At 48.5% G+C, this 11,713-nt stretch overlaps 1 protein-coding gene across 1 annotated transcript in view; it reads left to right on the top strand.

The window, feature by feature from the left end:
* Positions 1-6,058: 6,058 nt before the first annotated feature.
* Positions 6,059-11,713, top strand: part of RAPGEF5 (Rap guanine nucleotide exchange factor 5) — a gene marked incomplete at its 5' end in the record, with an annotated part of 160,739 nt that continues 155,084 nt past the window's right edge. The window contains one exon of the mRNA XM_082479342.1: positions 6,059-6,265. Coding sequence (XP_082335468.1) covers positions 6,059-6,265 — 207 coding nt within the window. The remainder of the gene's footprint in view (positions 6,266-11,713) is intronic.

Below are 11,713 nucleotides of genomic sequence, written 5' to 3'. Positions count from 1 at the left end.
TTGGACATTAAAAAAAATAAAAATAAAATCACGCATATGCCCATGTGCCTGGGGGTAAAGGAACTTGAATTTTGTTTGCAGCTGTCAGAAAAACTTCCCGATTCCACGGGTCCAGTAATGTGTTTGTTTTTTAATTTTTAATTATAAGATATTGATTTGTCATTTTGAGATTTCTGTGTTTAGTTAAAAAAAAAAAAAAAAAAAGAAACACTGAACAAACTCCACTGAGGATCTTATTGGCTTTGGAGTTTAATTTTGGCCTGTAAAAGAAAGAAGCAATAGCTCAATGACAACATTGTTTTGACAGAAAAGGCCGGACATGAGAGCTTTAAGAGTTTTAATTTCCCTGAGGGGTCATAAGGTCCCCTGCGTCCAAGTATGTTAAAAAGACAAATCAAACCAGAGAGCTGGGTCAGGTTCGTTAGCTCTGGCAAATCACAATTACCACAGCAAACACGTTCTTCCTTGGGTTTGTATTAAAGCAAAAGTTTTGCCGTGCACTAAACAATGCTTTTGGCTGTATTTACACTAGTTTCGCCCTTGTCATCATGGCCCAGTGATTCTTAAAAAGGACCAGATGACTAAAGGAAATGCAAAAAGAGATCTATTTAGGATTGCAAACGCCCCCCTGCGTGCGCCCCCTCCCACCCATCCTTTGACCAATGCCCCAGTTCTGGTTCAAACAAGGGCAGGAGCAAACCCAGCGGCTCAGGATGCTCCTGAGCTCTCTCGTTTTTGAGCGTTGAAGAGTGAATAACAAGGACCGTGTCCCCATTCCCTGGATGAATCGCGGGCAGGACATGGGCTGAGTGGCCGTTTGAAGACACCTCGGGTTTTGAAGCCTGGAAGAGGCGCTGGGGGCAGCGGGGCTGGTCGCTGTTAGCAGAACACAGAGGGGGAAAGGGTCAGATGCTAAAGAGGTTCACAGGCCGTCGAGAGAAAACTGGGGGTTGAATTAATAGAAGCAGCTTCAGCCTTTCCAGCTATGAGTCACACAAATCATGAAACTACTTGAAATATTTCACCTGCTCATACATCTCCTTTATCTTTCACCTCTCCCCTCTTTTTTTGTAGTTATTCTCCTGTTCTGCTGTCTTTCAAGTCACGCTCTGCACTGATCTCTTGCTTCTTCGTGCCCCGTTCCCATTTTGGTATCTTTCCAGTGCTGAGCGTATGTTACATTTTGCAGGCCTTTCACATCTCCGAAATGCTGCAAGCAGTCCTTCTGAGCCTAAATCACTGAATATTTGGTCTATGTGATGAGACGGTACTAAGCCAGCTGGACATTTTTCTTTTAAAAAAAAAAAAAAAAAAGACTTGAGAAACTAAATTGATTACTTCTTTAAAAAAAAAAAAGTCTGTATGACCCACATACATGCCCCTGATGTATATGGCTCTGATAATCGATTTATGCTATTTATATCTGCAGTAAGTTGGTGATAGCCAACATTTAAAATACAACTTAGATTCCACTCTGTGATCAGGGGAGAGGGAGCTAACAACTAAAAAGCCTAAAGCCAATTATTCAGACAAAAACCCAACCCCTAGCAGCTCTGAGGGTGAACAGATTGGGTTATTTTGAAGTTGGATGAACTGATGACGACTTTCCAAAGCAGAAGAAGGTGAGAGGTGCCCAGACTTCCGTAGGGTGCATCTCCAGCCCTCAACGTGGTGCTTGGATGGTCACCTGCCACACTTGTGCTGTGGTTGAAGTGATGAGGGGCACGCATGCCCCTTCTCGGGACTGGGGAACGTGCCCCAAAACTCCTTTGAAGCACTGAAGTGGCAGGATGGAGCAAATCCTTCCCCCTGGCCAGAAATAAAAATCTGCCAGGCCAGACTACCCCATGTCAGGGGCCTGAGAGCTGGCAAGGGACAGTCTGCAATCCATCTGCATTGGTCTGGAGTTACATTTGGAAAAGTAAAGTTTGCAGGATATGATCCTTGTGAGAGCACGGGACAAGTCCCGTAGAATGTGACCTCCTTTGAGGTTCATTCAGATGTGGTACGGGGAGATGGGCAGCGCAGAGCTCGCCTCCTCCTGCATGGGAGAAGAGGTGTTACGAAGAAAAACCTGCTTGCTTGCTTGCTTTCTGAAGAGATGGGAAGAAGAAAATTGACTCAGTTTCTGAAAGGGTAGAAAAGCATCACCACCCCCGTCCCCGTCCTTCCCCAGGACCGCCTGGGGAAGGGGAAGTGATGTTTGGCCGGTTGTACAGCGGGTGTTGTTGCTTTGGAAAAAACTTGCTTTCTTTTGAATGCCTTCCGCCAGGTCAGGGAGAGCAAATCTTCAAAAAGGACTGCTGCAAGCAGCTGGCTCGGGACTGCTGCCTGTCAATGGCTTCCTCGCATCTGGCTCCTGCACCCCAGTACTCCTCAGTTCTATCCCTGCACCACCGATCTTCACTTCATGCCGGGAAATCCAAAGTGGCATCTATCGATTATTCCAAGGGAGTCAAGAACTCCTAAAACTTTAAGTCCAAAATGAATGTTTATTAAACATTGTCAGGAAATGTCTGATTTCAGGTAATTCTTTTTTTTGCAATGATGTGCTTAAAAACTGATATGAAACGCAGAGGCATGAAACAACTTGTATTGTTTTTACTGCATTTCTTCAGATTGTGCTACACCGTGAATGAAAAACAAGCACATTCAAAAAAAGCAGACACTCCCAAGCCCTGCATCTGTAAAGTTGCAGTAAACTTGTTTAGGTCTCCAGACTCCATCCTGTATCCATTTAAACATACGTGTTCCTATATTTATATGAAGTCTCTTGCAAGCGAGAGAACAAAACGTTGTCCAGATTCTACTCTGGGAAGTATACACAAACCTGGATTTCTTGGTAGAAGCATTGGAGAGGGCATGTCCTTGGTTTTGCTTTATGTCGGGCAAGACTAAAAGTGTTTAACCTGGAGAACTGGAAGTTCCCCAGTGCCTGCACGCGGTCAGTGGATCTGACATCCCTTTTGTGTTACTGCTGGTGCCTGCGAGGGGCAGGAAATCCGCAGTCAGTCGGGGGCCAAACCTGCCGAGAACAGGGACCCCGTTCCCGCAGAGCCTTGCTCTCCCTTTGGTGATAGTTCACTGAAAGCAAGATACTCTGAACACAACATTTTAGGTGCAACCCACTGTTTTTTGTTTGTTTGTTTGTTTGTTTGTTTGTTTGCTTTTTTAATGGAACTGTTTTGCCAAATATTTCCTGACCAGATCTAGTTTTGCTCTCCCCCCAGCCCTTTCCTGTGAGGAAAAAGAACAGGTATCAGACTCATTCACCAAGCTAAACCTTCTGCGACTTCACAAAAAAAAGCAATATAAGATTTAATTTTAAACAATTCCTATCACTATCTTCCCCCAAACTGGAATGAACCAAACTAGAAATAGAAAGATTTAACTACTACCTACTCCATTTGCCTGACAACTGTTAGTCCAAATTAAGTTATCTGGCAGCTGATTATTTTTAAACGCACTGCAGAGCATGTTTATTTCTCTTTTGACACTGTTCACAAGTTATACTTACCTTGCTCAGTTAAAAAACAAACAAGAAATTCTGAGCACTGGCATAAATTTACCTTTTTTTAACATAATCAAATTACTTCTGGTTAAACCCCAGTCTGTCACATAAAGTCACACTTTATTGAGTTGTCTCACTGCTGTTTGTATTGTAGCAGCCCCTGAAGACTTGGACAAAGAACATAATCCTTTCGTGAAGCCGGTACACTAAGGATCCATTATTATTTTGGGTGCAGGTACACCTTTCCTCATAATTACACCCTGAGCCGTGACAAAGTGGCTGCCAGGCAACACAGCTGTCAAAACCGCATTGCAGGGCAGTTGGAGAGCACAAATCCAGTGAAATAATAGAAATGTGTGGGACACGAGGCATCGCACAGAACAGCCAGTGCTCTTCGTGTCCCTCCTGCCCGATTACGCAGTGTGGCCTTGGCTAAAGCAGCTTTATGGCATAATTTGCCATAGAGCCTTGCAGAAGGGCTGGTGTTGGCGGTGCCAATTGGGGCTCACAGACCTCCCTGGCATTTTGGGGTTGAAGGGTCCACAGCACACTTTTTCTCTAAGTTTGGGTTCTCACATTGCTGTCCCTTTTATGTCAGCAACAGGCATCACGCAACAGGCCGCATCACTCCGCTAAAATAGCTGATTTATTTTTACACTTAACTTTTCAGATTTGGCTCATGTAATGGGCAACGGTTGTTGGTACCGGCAGGAAGGAGGTGGTGGCAGAATGTGGCTAGAGCAAAACCTCTCCTTTTCACGAGTACCCGGGTCAGCCTGGTTTGTGCTGCTCGTGAAGGCGTGCGCGCAGGATGCAGTTAAGCTGATTTAATGACAGACGGCTGCTGAAAGGAGCAGTTCTGCTTTCCCCCACATCCAGATTTCTGCCTTCCTCAATACTGCGGCTGTGTGGTCACAAGGCAGATCAATTCAGCTGTCTGGCCAACGGAAAATTCATTATTTTCTGAGGTGTTATTTTTCCACCAGATCAATCAGCTGACTGGAGTCAGACGGTTACCAGATCCCGCGTAAGGGATGTGAAGGGAGCACACATCCATGGGTTGTAGGCAGGATCACCTTTTTACAGCAGCCTGCCATCAGGTCAGTGTAGCTTAAAGGCCACACTATTGCTGGTGCCTTCAGGTGACAGATTACCCAATGTCACACTGACACTGGAAGGGGCCATTCTGCATCTTGGCACCCTGACACAGGTTGGGCACATCTGCCACATCCCTTCCACTATGGGTACCTCTGCGATTCCAAAGGAGTTGGTTTAGGGAGCACATCAGTGAGGAAAAAATTGTTCTTTTTTTTTTTTTTTTGGCAAGGTTAGTTTCATGGTTAAGCCAGTTCCCTGTGGGGTGGGTCAGTCCCTGAACCCAATGGCACCTCTTGGTTGGGACAGAGCGACGACTTTCCATAGTATTTTTGTGAGATTGGCTTAATTTATAATGTTATTTAGAGAGACATTTAGGCACTGATGAATTCAACCTAGAAGCGCAGGTCAGCCTCATTTGTAGCTCTGAGGCAGGAGATATATATATATGTAAGGAGAGCCCCACCTCGCATTCAGTTCTCTAATCTAATCAGGTGAGAATAGGGTCTGGCAGAAAGGAAACGACACCTGTACCACCGAGGTAGAAAAGGCAGACTCCAGAAATTAAGTAAAGCCCCCGTAATTCAAGGTACTGAGTTCTAGACGAGCGCCTTGAGTGTATCTATGTTCCTTATACAAAGAGTAAAGGAACTGGTTTCTGGCATGGCGGGTTGCCTTCCAGAGGTTACCTGAATGACTGGAAGCAAGTCATTCACCTGGGATGAACTGCTCAGTATCTCCAGTATCAGTGCCGACACGGGGGACAAACACACCTCAGCGAGTCAAGAATCCATTGGGAAGGGAGCAGGGAAGCACTTCGCCCCTTACAGCCCTGGGGACCGCAGGGTGACTCGAGCAGGTGGGGACCCTGGGAGGTCTCCAGCCCCGGCAGGTTCAGTTCGGGGCTTCCTCCAGCCCGGCCCTGACAACCTGCCGGAGCGACCAGAGACCGCCCAGCCCCCGCAGGAGCCCGAACTCCTCCGGCCTCACCTCAGACCCACCACCCCTCCTCCGCGTCCCCGCCGTCTGTGCTGGGCGCAGGTCACCGGGAGAAGTGGGGACACGGCGGGGGCGGCGGTCCCCGAGCCCAAAGGAGTTAACAGGACTTTCTGTTTCTTCCCGCCCGCGCCTCCTCCACCCCCCTCATTACCTGCACTTTATCACAGCCGGAGCCGCGGCGCAGGGGAGGGGGGGCGGTAGGGCTTCCTGCGCCGCCCGCGGCTGCTCCGCGGCGGCGGGGCCCTTCCTGCCCGGCGGGGCCGCGGCGTTGCGGGGGCCGGGGCTGGGCGCAGCCTCGGGTGGGGGGGCGGTGTGTGTGTCGGGGCCGGGGAGGGGGGAGGAAGGTGTGCGAGCGGAGCGCGGTGCGTGCGAGTGCTCTGCCGCCTGTGGGTGGGAAGCGAGGGGAAGGCGGGCAGAGCGGGTCTGCGCGCCGCAGCCCGGCAGGGATGCGGCATGGCCCTGGGTTCCGTGAAGATGCCGTCGCCGTGTGAGGGCGCAGAGCTGGCCGGTAGCTGGAACCCAGGCGGTGGAGCCCACGACCCGCCGCCACCACCACCGCCGCCGCCGGTACAGCTGCGGCAGAAGCTGCGGGAGCTGCCGGCGCTGCTGCGGAGCGGACTGACGCTGCGGAGGAAGAGCGCCGCCGCCGCCGCCGGGCGGGTGAGTGAACGAGCCGGAGGGCGGCCCGGGGCAGCGGCCCCGCCGGGGACCCCCTCCCCGCCCCCGCTCCCGCCCTGCCCGCCGGGCGGCGGTGCCCCGGGGCAGCGGGGGCGGCGCCCGCAGCGCCCCCGGCCGGGCCGCGGCGGGGGAGCGGGCCGTGGGCTGCCGGCGCTGGCCCTCCGCGGGGGGCCGCCGGGCCGGCGGCGGGGAGGGCGGACGGGCGGGCGATCGGGCGGCACCTCGGCGGTGCCCCGGCGGGGGTACCCTCCGGCCGCCCCCGGGCTCGGCCAGGTCTGGTGGAAAATGAAATATCGGCGTGGGTTGAGTGCGCGCCGCTGTCCCCATCTCCTTGTTCCTCCTGCGGCTCTTCTCTTCCCTCCTTTTTCCCTCCCCTGTGGCAGAACTTGTGTGGGCCAACGCACGGGCTCGTCTGTCAGGAGGTGCTGGTGCTCGGATGCTCGTGCGAACGTGTGTTAGAGCCGTGAACTTCAACGTGCGCTCGAGCGTTTGAAGCTACGTGGCCTTTCTTGGCGTACTGTGCCCCCCGTCCTGAGTGCCTCCAGAGACTGAGGCTGTGGGGTCCGGTGGGCATCGTGGAAATCCCTAGCCAAATTTCACTCACGTTCACTCATTTTTTGAAGGGCTGATGGTACGGTGGTGCTTTGGTAGGAAGCGTCGCCCTGGTGAGGCACAGTGTGATGTCACCACAGCTGGGAACCACAGTGGTGAGTGGCCACTCGTGCCTTTGATGTCTCCTAGTTGTGACTGGAGCTGTGTCACAGGGGTGAAATTGCCATCAGGTCACAGCAGATCTCACCTGCAGGCCAAAGCGGAACTGAAGCCCAACATCTGAGTAGCTGAAATGAAGGGGTTGGGTTTGGCTACGTGGGGTTGGGTTTGGCTATGTTGGGAACCAAGTGAGCTGCCTTGTGGTTTTGGTGCACTGATAAATGCCTGTGCGAGGAGAAGTCAGCATGGTGCGTGTTTGTACCCTCATCAACCTTGTAGTATTTTCCCTGTGTAAATAAATGCTTTCTCTGCATGGGGAAGTTGTGAAATATAGTAGGGTGTGAATTTAAAACCAAACTTCCTGGGTGAATGCTTTGTTCTTAGAAGATATACGTGCAAGGAAGTTAAATAGGATTACGGTAGCATATACATTTACAGCAGAATAGCTATTTCTGAGTAGTATTTTGATTTGGATTCCTGTTCTAGATTAATTTCTTTCCTCAATTAAGTTTAACCCACAGAATGAAGACTAGTCTGTATGGCGATGCCTAATGATTTTTATTATTCAGGTGAAGTTGTAATCTACTTGACAAGCGTCCATATGAATACGGAGCTAAGGGGATTCATATAATTTTAAATAGCCAAGTCTTGCTCTGCCCTAGCAGGCTGTTTACGGCAGATATCTATCTTCCAGCGAAGATGAGACCTTTCCTGAATTGAGTTTAATTTGTTCCACTTTAAAAAAAAAAAAAAAAAAAGTGTAGTACCGGAGAATTGGACTAAGAAGCAGTGCAGAACCGCTGCTGGTAATGGTGTTGGTTTGCAGGCAGGTCTGAAATTCTGTTCTAGCACAACAAATTCATGATGCTTCAGGGAGGCACCATGCAGAGCAGGCTCAGGTTTATCCTCATGGTTATTCCTCACCGCTCCTGAAAGCATTTGACAAGTGAGTGGTAGGAACATTTACTCTGTAAATATTTGGAGTGGGTGAGTTAACAGCCTGGTGAGATGCCTGGGGAGCTCCTGGGTCGTGCAGCTCTTCAGTTGTGCCTGCTGAAGCCTTGGTCCCGCCTGGCTTCATACAGTCCCAGCTGAGGCTCCGCCTGTCTTTGCTGATGTGTGGTGTTACGCACCAGCAAATGCAGCGTGACAGATTTAGTGGTGGTGTCATCTGTGGCTTCGCTTTCCAGTACCCCATGGGTCATTTTGCAAAGTTTTTCTTGAACTGTCTGTCTATCCTGGTGGGAAGAAGGCTGGAGGGAGGATGGTGAGTTTGTAAGTCAGTCTGGAGTCAGGCCAGCAGGTCTTGGATCAGTGGGCGGTGCTGCGTGGAGATGCTCTATGGTTCCAGCAGGACCTTCTGGCCGGTGGCTTGGTCCTGTGTGGAGAACGGGACTGCTGAGCTCTGCCGTCTCTGGGTTTGCAGGGATTCTCCTGCAGCGAGAATTATTCAGCAGCGCAGGTGTCTAGCTGGGTGCTGTGAGGCGCAGGGAGCACTGGGAGTCCAGTAGTGACGTTAATGTCACTTGGTCCCTTTGGAAACAAAGTGGACACTTGGGGTGCATGTAGGGTCCCTCCCACACGTGTGATTCTCCAGGGAGCAGTCTGGCTCTGTTTAGTAGTGTTGATTCTGGTCCTCTCTGTGCACATGCCTTTTCCCCCCAGAAATGGAATTTTAGGGGCATGGCACTTTTCACGTTTCTATTTAACGTGGAAAATAACCTCAGCCCTGAAAATGACAGTATTTGGGAGAGGGAAGGGATATGTTAAAATAATACAATGCAGCATTTTTTAATACTTTCACTTTTAAACATGACTCTTCAATTAAAAAAGCCCTAAAATAAGGTTGGAGGAATGTTGAGTAACACAAATATGAAACAAAGATTCCTTTTTTTTCACCTCAACAAAATATTTCAAGTTAATTCAAAGTTAATTTTTAGAAGGTTTTGTTTGCTTATGAAATCTCCATTCCCTCTGTCCCTTTGAAAAAAAAATAAAAATATTTAGTCTGATCTTCCTCTCTAGTGACTTTTTCTTTGTGCTTTTTTGTTTGTTCAAAGGCCAAGCTGAGAGTCTTATTTGTCCAGCTGGCTTCATCAGGAATGTTGCTCACTTAGGTGAGCTGTTTTCAAGTAAATGCTGACCAGCTGAAATTCTGGCTTGTTTAATTTCCTAGAAAAAATATTGTGACCCCTGAGCAGGGGGTCTGCCTCTGATGCTGACTTGCTGAGGGACCACCTGCAGTGCAGTTTGCTTCCTCATCTGTAAAGCGGGGATAATCTGCATGCGTGCATGCTTGGGAACTATGGATAATAAAATATAATGGAAGCATTAAGGGCAGTATAATTGTTTTAAGGATGTACTTTGCTGCATGCTGTTCAAGTACTTCCTGTGGTGCTGGGGGGGGGGGGAGCAGGAGGTGGGCGGGGAAGTATTGCATAGTAGAAGGTAGTATAAAAAAAAAAAAAAAAAACGGAATAAATTTTGCTAACCAGTACGGAGTGGAATAATTATTTTTTTAAAAATCTTTCTGGGCTTATCAGTCCTTGGCCCTTGGCACTAGACTGATAACAGGTAAAATTAACCTTCATTTCCTTTGCTAGGGAAGCCCAATGCTTTTTTTAAAGCTCCTGAACTTTGAACTGGATGCTGGCCTTGTCCCTGACGGTGGTTTTTCTTAAGTTCTGTCTTAGGACAGCTGCAGCGCAGATGTCCGAGGTGGCACTGGAGGTTAGGCTGCGGTTGCACAGTGAACTGCGAGCTGTGGGTTCTACTTCTCATCCTCTACTCGGTGCTTCTTTGTTTCTGCTGGATGAAACAGCAGAAGATGAGCCAATCTTTTGCTGTGGTAGTTGTGTGTGTGTGTGTGTGTGTCAGAGCTTGTGCAGGGGCAGAGGAGGGATCTGTTGTAGTGGGTCGCTGTGCACTGAGGAACAGTTCCCCTCTGCCATGTGCTTTCTCAAAATCTTTGCAAAGCGGGACCCTTCTGTTTCCTAGTTTGCCTTCTTGAGGTATGTGGTCAGTGTACATGTAGTAAGCATGAGTATTTTGGTTATGAACTGTCTTTGCTGCTCCTTCTGGTGCTTGCCAAGGATGTCTTCCTCTCCTCTCCTTTTTCTTGTAGTTAGTGATGAAATATGGGTCTCTGCCCCTGGAATCACCAGGAGTGCGAGCGGCGAGGTCCTGCAGGCACATCAGTGCCGATCCATCAGGCCAAAATTCCTTTTCACAACACTCAGTTGGACTCTTAATGGAGCTAATGCTCCTGGGAGAGCAGGGAACTGCTCAGAAGTCAGAGGAGGAATTGTCTTGTGCGCACGGGCGTGCACACACACACACACGCACGCATTTTTAATGACCTCTTCTGCTTTCTAGGTTCACATTGACAAACAAGCAAAATACTGTTGTTACACGTGAGCGTGGATGTTGCTCTTTGTCACAGTAGTGGAGCTGGAAAACCTTTTGGATGTCATGGTGTCAAACTCTTTTACTCTGATATTGTGAAAGATCTTGCTGGCCTGTACAAACCACCGCGGGACGTGCTTTTCGGCTTGCTGGAAGTTGGAGAGATACCACGATTATGTTCTTTTCTGAGAGCCTGTAATGACTTTTGTGATGTCCCTAGAGGTCTTTGGCCAGGCGAAGGTTCTCAGGCTGTCTTCACCTTAGCTCTCTTTTGAGTGAAAACTTTGCTGTATGTGTATGTCAGGGTGTGAACTGACTGCAGTTACAGGTTGAAAATAAACCACAGGAGTTAGGGTGTGGATGCTAAAAGTTTACACGAGTTCAAGGTGAGACTGGAGGAGTTCGTGGAAGAGAAATGTATTGAACATACATAATCCTCGTCAGGCACAGAAGGTTCCCGAGCTGAAAATAGCTGGAGGGTTGGAGCGTATTAGAGATATCTATCATATATTCTGGCACTGGCAGTTGTCATGCTGTTGGAGACAACTTTTCTTTGGCAGGGGAAGAAAAATCAAATTATATGCAATCTGTTTTAATTAAATGAAGTATCCGAACCTCTCAATCTACATTTTGCTAAACTTTTATTCATCTCTTGTAAGAAGCTTTCAGTTGCTTAGGTCATTCGAGTTTCTTTCCTCTAATCAATTCATTCCACAATTGGGAAAACCATAGTGTTGTAGATGAGTTTTTGCCAGGAGATTAGAAATTCCCTGCTGGAAATACTCAGAATTTCCAGTTCTTATTTCCATGGCTACATTATGTTGGTGGTTGATAGTTACACTTTGACTGAGCCAAGCGTATAGCTCTACCTTGTACTCAGGTAATCTTCCCACCAACGACTGACATTTATAGCAGTCCATATTCTTGTTGGCAACTCCTCATCTTAGTAGTGCCAGAGTGACCTTGTCTTTCATGCTGCTGAATTACATTCTTTTCCTTATATTCTAGTCCTCGAAGTCACCTAACCTTCCTGTACACCATTCTCTTTACATCTGTTTTGAGACCACCTCCAATTTTGTTCCATCAGCACATTTCATTAGCACCTTTATGCTTGTTTGACCAGTGCTGTTTATGAGGAGAAAAAAATCAGAACAATTGCTCTGGTACCTGTGTTTATATATACTATAGAGGCTTTAATTTTGGAGTTTCTCCTGCATTAAAAAGATGCGGTGTTGTGGTGTGTGGATGCTGTATTGGCTGAAATCGGTGCACAAAAATACTGGATTGGCTCAGTGGAATCGAAAGTTTTACTGT

This window comes from Vanellus vanellus, assembly GCF_965231255.1.
Source record: "Vanellus vanellus genome assembly, chromosome: 2".
Lineage (NCBI taxonomy): Eukaryota > Metazoa > Chordata > Aves > Charadriiformes > Charadriidae > Vanellus > Vanellus vanellus.
The sequence above is the reverse complement of the archived record's forward strand: the minus strand, read 5'-3'. Positions and strand labels throughout refer to the sequence as shown.